General features: G+C 43.7%; 1 protein-coding gene and 1 pseudogene across 1 annotated transcript; both read left to right on the forward strand.

Moving 5' to 3' along the window:
• Window positions 1–938: 938 nt before the first annotated feature.
• Window positions 939–6,835, forward strand: COPRS (coordinator of PRMT5 and differentiation stimulator). The gene is made up of 4 exons (XM_039886044.1): window positions 939–1,117; window positions 3,303–3,369; window positions 5,687–5,908; window positions 6,404–6,835. The coding sequence occupies exons 1-4, from the start codon at window positions 1,019–1,021 to the stop codon at window positions 6,571–6,573; spliced, it is 558 nt and encodes a 185-aa protein (XP_039741978.1). The 5' UTR covers window positions 939–1,018; the 3' UTR covers window positions 6,574–6,835.
• Window positions 6,836–7,942: 1,107 nt separating this feature from the next.
• Window positions 7,943–8,061, forward strand: LOC120621393 (uncharacterized; annotated as a pseudogene).
• Window positions 8,062–9,481: the final 1,420 nt, after the last annotated feature.

Raw genomic sequence — 9,481 nt, forward strand, 5'->3', positions numbered from 1 at the left:
TTTGAGGAAACTGATTCATGGATCAGAGCACACATTAATGGATCACATTTTTTTTCCCCGTAGAAAAGTCTACATAGAGAAAAAAAAATACATCAACAAATATAGACGTAAGACTAAATTTTTTCAAATACATAGTTTATAAACAAAGTCTTTGAAGGAGATGTACACTCTTTAGTCTCCCAAGCATTGTCATAAGGTGGACTGGTGAGCAAGGAATCCCAGCTTCCATCTTTTCTGCTACTTAAATGTTAAGATGATTATCACACTTTGAGCCGGTTTGTTTAATTAGAGTTTAGGGAATGGAAAGGCAGTGAAGGCTGTCTCTGCCTATCTTCTGCCACCTTCAGGCTGTAGAGGGCCAGACGTCGGGCATTAAAAGGTATCTTTTCCCAGATCAGACTACTGTCAGCACAGAATGTGCTGTGACTAAGTGTCATAGCCTATACGGTGTCCAGCATATTGTGATTGTAGGAGTTTGTTTTGATCTTTCCTAGTTTCTAATGGATTAACTTTAAGAACTATTATCAACTCAAGGTGGAGAATCACCGAGCCACTTTCCGAGTTGTCGCATTCCTCTGTGGGTAAGTTATAATCCAATTCCAGCCTGATTTCTAGAGAAATCTGTGAGGAGATCGACAGTGAAATGTTAGAACTATAGTTGCATTAGAAGTTTTGAGAGCTGAGCCTTACACAGGTTGACGCGGATAACAGGAATTGGAGGTTTTGAGGCTGGGCAGAGATAATACTTGGCATTCCAGACCCTGGGACTCGCATTGCCTGAAGCTGCAAGAATCAGCTTTGAGATCGGTGGGTGGGCTTTCGCTGTCGGGCGCGCTCCGCCCCTCCTGCGCCGCCCCGCCCCCGTTTTCCTCGTGACCCCCGCGTCCCTCCCCCTCGGCCGGGAACACCCCCGGCTGATTGGCCCCTCTGCGGCGTATCCTCAGGCTGGCAGCGCGGCCGGCGCATCACGTGGCGGAGCAGCGTCCAGGGCGCCGAGCCGCGGGCCGCGGGGCCAGGCATGGACCCTCAGATCGCGGGGGCCCAGGCGCCAGGGCCCGCAGAGCCTCTTCGGGGTCCGCCGCTGGCGAGCACGCGGGGGTTGCCCCCCAGCCAGGGGGTGAGCGCCGCGCTGGGTCTGGGCGCGGCCACCACCTGCAGCCTGGGTTGGGAAGTTGCGGGGGCCGCGGAGCGGAGGAGGCGCCTCGGGCCCGCCTCGGGCCGCCCAGCGAACGTGGAGCGCCGTTTGGGCGCGTGCTAGAGATGGAAACGGCCGGGCCTAGGGGCCGCGGCTTGCGGGGCTGCGGGGTGGGGCACCTCGAAAGTGTGGGTGGACGCGCCGGGCGGGGAAGGAAGGCTGTCCGCCCTTGGGGATTTTCTCTGCGTATTGGCTAAATGAGAGGTGATACTGGTGACCGAGAGTTGGGGGCCGCTGCGAGGGGCCTGGACAGGGGCCAGATTAGGGCGGTGAGGAGAGCGACTTTCCAGAAAGGACCTATGTCCATTGGCTGGTATGCTCAGCTAACCCTGAGCACCAGATGATATCTCATGCTTTCTCGCCTTTTCTATTTAATGAAATCTAAAAGCACGGTTTGACGCATGGTTTCCATAAACTCGTTTTCGTTTGCGCGCCAGACAGCTCCTGGTTTTTTCAAAGACTTATTGCAGTCATCACCTGCATTGTTTATAGTCAGTAATCTCTGCTAGATGATGAGCTCCTTGAGTGTAGGGACCGTCTGTTTACTGCTGTTAACCTGGCACAGCATAGTGCCTGGCACGGTAGACAAGCTTATTAATTGGTTGGAGGAATGACATGCTTAAGCATCAAAGATGCTACATGAGGAAAAGTAAGAAGAAGGTTGTAGTGATAGACTTACAAAGAAAATTACATTGGAGTGCAGATAGGATGAGACTAGCTTTGTCAGGGCATAGCAGGAAGGGATGTGCGCTTCCTCTCCAAGGTGAGAGGGCCGTAGTGCCTGCAAAGGCATGGAGATGTTGAAGTGCAGGGCAAATGCCTGGGAACTGGGGTCGCAGAGCTGGGAGGGAGAACTATACTCAACAGGTTGATGGGTTGTGAGGGGGAGGTGTGAGTGCCATGGCTAATTTTGTGCTCCAGCAGTGGAGATTTTTGAAGAGAGTAGTGATTAACACTGTAAGGGTGGGCAGGATGGGTGAGTGGGAGGCAGTTAAAAGACTATGGCAGTGGTCAAAGTGAGAGGTCCCACCAGCTGGTCTGCAGTAGTAACCAAGGGTTATCAATGCCTACAGGAAGTGGAATTGATGCTTTAAATGCAGGTATGACTAGATCATAAGCTAATTGGGGCAGGTGCAAAGTGCAGTTTAGATGTAGAGTCAAAGAAGGTGGATTTAAACTTAATAAATGATACATGCCTGCTATGTGCTAGGTGTTTTCATAAATGTTATTGTAAGCCCCCTGCAAGGTCAGAACAATCATTCTCAATTTCCAGAGAAGGCACAGTGATTGAAGTGACGTGTTCAAAGTCACACTGAATGAATGGCAGAGCTGGGATTGAAATCAGGCCTTCTCATGCAGGCTGTGAACATTTCTTGGTCTGTATAGAAAGGGGTCTTACAGGTGACAGGATTTCAGGAACTTTTGAGTGATGAGAGCAGAGATGTTGACATATGGTTGGTTGTAGGGGAAGATTTCCCTCAACACTGCAGAGAAACTAAAGCTCTCTTTCCCCTGTGTGTCAGTCAGGAGACGGAACTTGATAGAGCTGTTAACTAGGTAAAACGCTAAATGAAAAGTTAAAAATGAACATGGAGGTAGCAACTGCAGGAAACAGCTACCAACCCTGGTGCTGAGGGAACAAAGGGATGAGGTTGGAATGGTTAAAATATACAAGCTCAGAGGTGAGGCTTTACAGAGCTGAAATTCTAACCTCTAAGGAGAGGGCACTGCCCCAGCTGGTGTTTGGGTCTCAGAGCTTGGAGGAGGGGTCTGAGAGCTGGGAGTCAGACCTGAAGAGAGGGCTGGGTGACATCTGCAGGTGTTGAAAACCTAGAAGCTGGATTCGGTGGTCCGTATGGGAAGATGCTCCTGCCAGGGGTGAAGTGTCACTGGGATGATGCCTACAGGGATAGGAAGGATCAAGGCCCTCTCCCTCTAGCCTTATTGAGTCTTATAGGGCAAAGCACAAATGTAGGTTGCAGAGTCCCAGCCCCACTCACAAAGGGGAGTATGGAGGGGGTAGGGGGTTGTGGCTGAGAGAAAAGAGCTAAATACTGGGGATACACCAGATATCCAAGTCCTGGGTAACTGTTTCTTCCTCCTGCAGGCCGGCTTTGCCCCAAATGACCACTCCGGTCAGGAGAGAGAGATTGAGAAGGCCACGGATCGACTAGGTGAGTAGATGGCAGAGATGAATGGATGTTGGGAGAGAACAAGACAGCAACAAGAGGACAGTCCCTTTGTCTTGTTACCTTCTCTTTCTAGCCAATCCTCCCCTTAGCTGCTGAGTTGCCTTTTTGGCCTAGTGTTTCAATAGTGCCCTTGTTTGGAAGCCTGCCGGAGCTTCCTTAAGGGTTAAGTCCTGTGGTTGTATTCAAATCCATCTCTTCTACTGAGAAAGACAGCTTGGGACAGTGGAAGAATACAGGTTTCGGAGCCAGGCAAAATTGTTTTCACTTTCAGCACTGGGTCAGAGTCCTGGGCTCAAGTTTTGTGGTCTCAGATAAATCACTTATCCTTTCTCTTTTTTAAAAATGAGAATAATAATACCTCAGAGGGTTGTTCTGAAGATTGGGCGAGGAGATCTAGAACTGTAATTGCCACTAGCTACTGGTGCTATTTAAGTTTAAGCTAATTATAAGAAAATGAAAAATTCAGATCTTTAGTTGCACTAGCCACGTTGCAAGTGCCCAGTATAATTACACGTGGCTAACACTAGCCTGCTAGACAGCACAGATTGTAGAATGTTACCATCATTACAGAAAGTTCTTTTGGATAGTGTTGGTCTAGATAAAGCACCGAGCACATAAGTATAGTTGTAACAACTGACACTGAGTACTCACTATGTGCCAGGCACAATTCTAAGTTTCTTTCTTCTTCTTTTTTTTTTTTTTTTTTCTTCAAAAACTCTTACCACAAGCCTGTTTCTATTTTGCAGATAAGGAAACTGAGGCACAGAGTAAACAATTTTTTTAAATTGTGGTAAAAGATACATAACATAAAATTTACCATTTAACAATTTTAAAGCTTATAGTTCAGTGTCAGCATAATCAGTGTTATGTAACCACCGCCACTATTTAGTTCCAGAACATTTTCATCATCCAAAAGGAAACCTGTTCCCAGTGAGTAGTCAGACCCCATTCCCCACTTCCTTGTGTCCTTGGTGACCACTAATCTGCTTTCTGTTTCTATGGATTTACGTATGCTGGACAGGCAAATGTGAGTTGCATATAAATGGAATAATATACTATGTGGCCTTTTATGTCTGGCTTCTTTGACTCAGCATGATATTTTCAAAATTCATTCATGTCGCATGTATTAGTACAGGCATACCTTGCAGATAGTGTGTTCAGTTCCAGACTACCAAAATAAAGCAAGTGTCACAATAAACAAACCCTAATCTTTTTGTTAATAGTCTTGCCTTCAATTTGTAAAAAACACATCTGTGAAGTGCAAGAAAGGAAAGTGCATTAAGACAAAGTATGCCTGTACTTCATCTCTTTTTATGGCTGAATAATTCCATCATATGTATATACCTAATTTTGTTCATCCATTCATCAGTTGATAGGCATTTGGGTTTATTTCCACTTTTTGGTGAGTGCAAATAGTGCTGCTATGAACATTTTTTGTACAAGTTTTGTCTGAACACCTGTTTCCAGTTCTTTTAGGTATACATTTAGGAGTGGGTTATGTGGTAATTCTACGTTCAAACTATTGAAGAGTTGAAATCGGTTGAGTACATTTCAGCTCTGTCACACATTTAGTAATTGGCAGACCTGGGATTTGGACCCAGGCAGTTTGGCTTCAGAACCCATGCCCTGAACTGTTTATTGCTTATAGCTATCATCATTATATAGTTTTAAGAGCATGGCTGTTTGCAGGCTGATCTCTTTCCCAGCTCTGACCTGGCATCACCATAGCACTGCATGCTTAGAGATCCATTTTCCTTCCCAAACTTTCTTCCATTATTTTGAGACCTTTTGAAAGTGTACCTTCCAGCCTTCCCTGATGTCAGGAGGAGAGACGTGGTGTCTGTCTATTGTGACTAGGGGGGTTCTGCTCTTTCCTCCCACTCCCACCTTGTCCTGTGCTCACCTCTATCTAACATGCTCTTTGAGGATGTAGGGAGGAATAGAAGAGCAAAAATTCAATTCACACCCGTATTGTGAAAGTTTATCATTTGCTTCAATGACATATAAACTACCTGAAAATATAAACTATGCCTGGCTCCCTATTAGAAGACCTGGTAACTAATCGACTTTTTTTTTTTTTTTTTTTAAGGCAAACTGTTTTATTGAAAATAATTGATCAACCCTAGTTCTAAAATTGTCAACAGAACATTATTTTTTGAAGTGTTCAAGTAGCTAAAGACTCTGTACACTTGTTTTACTACTGTCCTCTTAGTAAGTCTGCCCAAAATTTTCCAAGCACATGAGAGGGCCGTATCTGGTTTGTCAGTTGTATTAAGACCCCCTTTTGTTGATTTCTTAGCCAGTGGAGCACAGAGCATCCCTAATGATAGTGTTGCCGGTGGTGAGGGCATCCATTCTGAAGAGGAAGCCTTTGCTGTGGATGATGAGGATTCTGATGGGGAGCTGAATACCTGGGAACTGTCAGAAGGAGTGTCTAGCTGTCCGCCCAAGGAACAGGCTGCTGATCTTTTTAATGAGGACTGGGACTTGGAGTTGAAAGCAGATCAAGGGAATCCATATGGTAGGTGTGGAGTTTCTGGGGTCCTAGGCCAGGATTTGAGATTCTCCTGCCCTATTAACCCTAAAGGCAGATGATTTGGAAGAGGGACCCACACCTGAAGCTTAGCCTGATACCTGTTATAGATCTGCAATTCCTGTGACAGCTTCTTTTTCATATTGGAAAAAAAATACGTGGAAATTTTGTATTTGACTCTATAATGTAGCAGTTTTTGACAATGCAACAGTGTTACTTCCAAATATCTTTGTGTGAATTGAGCAGCTGCAGACAGAAGTGCTCTGTTATCCAGTTGCTTCCTCTGCACTGCTAAGAGCCCTTGGCTGAGAAGCACAACTGTGGGTTGCCTCAGAAAGAACTTGCTTGCAATTCTTCAGGAAAGGAGAACTCTGTGTGTGTGTATTTTTAAACAAAATGCGAGTGTCTGCCCCTAGACATTTTTTGGCTATTCGTTTTCACCTTCTCTCCTTCCTTTAATCTGTCTTTTAAAATTGCCTGCAGATGCTGATGACATCCAAGGTTGCATTTCTCAAGAGGTCAAACCGTGGGTGTGCTGTGCCCCGCAAGGAGATATGATCTATGACCCCAGTTGGCACCATCCACCTCCACTGATACCCCATTATTCCAAGATGGTCTTTGAAACGGGACAGTTTGATGATGCTGAAGACTGAGTGTGCAGCTTTTTGCCTGGTGGGTGGGTGGAACTTCAGCTCAAGGTCTCTCTTCCTTTCTTGAGGTGAGATGTCATATCTGAGGAAATATTCCCAGTGATCCCTGGGTCAGGCACACAGATTGGTGTGAAGTAAGTTCCCACTGTCTTCTACTTCTGTTGTTATTGTTTTTAATGAGCTCCCCCCTTGGATGTATGAGCATTTGTGTCTGTGTCAGGAAGAGGACTTGTGTTCTTTATAAATAAAGGTAGAAAAAAAATCATTGTGCTATTATTGTCTACTTTTCCCCCTCTGTTTATTTTAATTAGGTATTTCTGGGCAAAACCTTACTCCTTCATTTAAAGACCCCAACTTAAATTTTAAGGATTGGAGCACTTGGAAATTAAAACTACTCTGTGAAAGAAAATACTTTTTTAATCTATCGGCCAGAGATTGGAAACTAAGAGACATTGGTGACTTTGTGGCAATTTCTTTTCCTGTTGATGGAAAATTGACCATTTACTTAGCACGGACTTTCTGTAGGCTGGAAAACTAAATGGTAAATGAATTAAACGAGCAATTGTAGAAACCTCAATTGGCATGAAAGTTTTAAACTATTTTCTATTTAATGTTTTAATCCTTACTTATATGAAGTCACCGTTTTCGAAAAATTTACCTCATTGTAGAGATGAGGAAAATAAGACTCAAAACTTTGACCTCTCCAAGATCACACAGTCGGGATATGGCAGAATTGGGACCTAAATCTACAGGAGACTGAAGTCTCTTCTCTTGGTTGGCCCTGCCTGTGAGAGCCCACAGGTGGGATCTGGGGGCCATGCCTTGGCAGGTCTGTGATGTATTAGACTAAGTCACCTTTGCCTTTTTGGTAGACTGAAGAATTGCTTCTTACCTCATTGCCTCCTTACTGAAACAATCAAGAAAAAGTTTCAGATCTGAAGTCTGAGTCAACTCCATAGCAGTTAAAACTATTTTTCAGCGGCCCTACAAAGTGTGAACAGGCTTTGGTTGTGAGGGGGCTCATGGCCAAGGCTGTCCTAGGGAGACAAAATGTTCCTTTTACTGTCCTTGCTGAAGGGACAGTCATAGACCATATCACCATACTGCTCTTTTTTTCCTCCCAATGTCATAGGCGATAAGCCTGGCATGAAAATGAGTATGTCTGGTGTGATAAGGTGAACTTGAGAAACTGAGCCAAGAAATGTTGGGGGTTTGAGGAGGATGACAGAATTGCTGAATGGAAAGGTGGTGTTATTGACAGGTTATGTTGGCCCATGTGTAAACTAAAACAGTAAGAGCAGGAATCACGAGGTAGGGAGAGTACATATGTGTCGGAGGGAAGGAAGAAAAATAGTATGAAAAGCACCGGTGGATCTGCGGCCATGCCACCATGAACGCGCCTGATCTCATCTGATCTCGGAAGCTAAGCAGGGTTGGGCCTGGTTATTAGTTGGATGGGAGACCACCTAGGAAGGCCAGGTGCTGTAGGTGTTAAAAAGAAAAAGAAAAGCATCTGTGCATAAGTAACAGCAAAGAATATTCACAAGCTGCTGTGGTTTGTGATTCATGAAGCAGTTGTGAATCTAGGATGCTCTTGCTTTTTAAAAGTTAATCATAGCGGTTGCTTCGCCTGGTTATTTGCAGCAAAGTAGTGTAGTGGGAGGGAAATAGGGTCTTCTGGAGCAAGGACATGGAAGACTATTCTCTTAGAGTTAAAAATAAAGACATTAGAAGGGTTTTTATGGCTGAATGTTGGGTAGGTCAGGATAACAGGAAAAGGAGGAGTTCTGACTTAAGACTGTTCTGGTGCCCCTCCTAGGCTGAATAGAGAAAGATGTAGAAGGATAACTCCCTAGGCTGTGAACTTTAGTTATCTCAAGGGGATGAAGTGAGAGTAAGGAAAAAAGGTAGTGAAATAGAAAAATACTAATGATATAATAAGTGAAAATATAGATCGTAAACTACTCTGGTATTGCAAATGTGAAAAATTACGTATGCAAGTGGTAAAGATTAATATGGATAAATGAGAACAATTTGATAGAGGTGTAGGCAATTTGCTTTTATATTTTTGTTATTTTAATATAGATTTTACAATTAGGTATTTAAAAACAAGGTGTTATTCAAAGACAGAGTTGCCTCCTCTGCCTAGTCATCCCTGCTTTCTGTCAAACATCACAACACTTGCCTCACTCTGCGGCAATCACTGGCTTCCGAGTCTGCCTCCCTCTTTAGGGTGAGAACTCTGAGTGGAGGGCCATGTCTTACTCCTCAGCATCCCTGTTTCATAGCTTGGATGGAGCCCAGCATGAAAGTATTCAGTAAATATTGGCACAAATTCAATTCAGTAATGGTTCAGTATATGCTTTGGCTGTATTTAGGGGTGACTGATAACATCCTAAACTGGAGATGAAGGAAGAATAAGGTATTTGAAGAACCTTTAAAAAGTCTTTGTGTTAAATCAGGTTAAGTTTTAGTTAGGATTGCTTTTCTATTATTTTTTAAAACAGTGTATGGGATTAGAACACAGACATGTCTAGAAACAGTAAGCTTTGTAGCCATTAAAAGACTTCAATCAAGTACAAATTGGTAGAGAGATGGTCACGGGGATGGGAAGCATGGCAGCGGGAATGCAGTTAGTATTAATGTAATGTAACCATTACATCAATGCTAGTCAGAGGAGAGAAAGAGAAAGAGCAATCAGGGAGATTGTTTTATAAACTATATAAATGTCTAACCAATGTACTGTGTACTTGAAACTAATAATAAAATAAAACTTTTAAAGAAGTTAAAAAAAGAGTTCACTCAATGACCAAGTAAATTTTGTTCTCTGAAAACTAGAGTGTATGACAAATGAATTTGTAATACAAATTATTTGATAAACAGCAAATCATGATTACTTAAAAAAGTAATA

Source organism: Pteropus medius, unplaced genomic scaffold, assembly GCF_902729225.1.
Source record: "Pteropus medius unplaced genomic scaffold, Ma_sr-lr_union100, whole genome shotgun sequence".
In the NCBI taxonomy this organism is placed as follows: Eukaryota; Metazoa; Chordata; class Mammalia; order Chiroptera; family Pteropodidae; genus Pteropus; species Pteropus medius.

Coding starts and splice junctions, on each gene's coding strand:
- COPRS (XM_039886044.1), top strand. CDS start 1,019: ATGGACCCTCAGATCGCGGGGGCCCAGGCGCCAGGGCCCGCAGAGCCT. Junction 3,370..5,686: donor GAAGGCCACGGATCGACTAG/GTGAGTAGATGG, acceptor TTGATTTCTTAG/CCAGTGGAGCACAGAGCATC. Junction 5,909..6,403: donor AGATCAAGGGAATCCATATG/GTAGGTGTGGAG, acceptor AATTGCCTGCAG/ATGCTGATGACATCCAAGGT.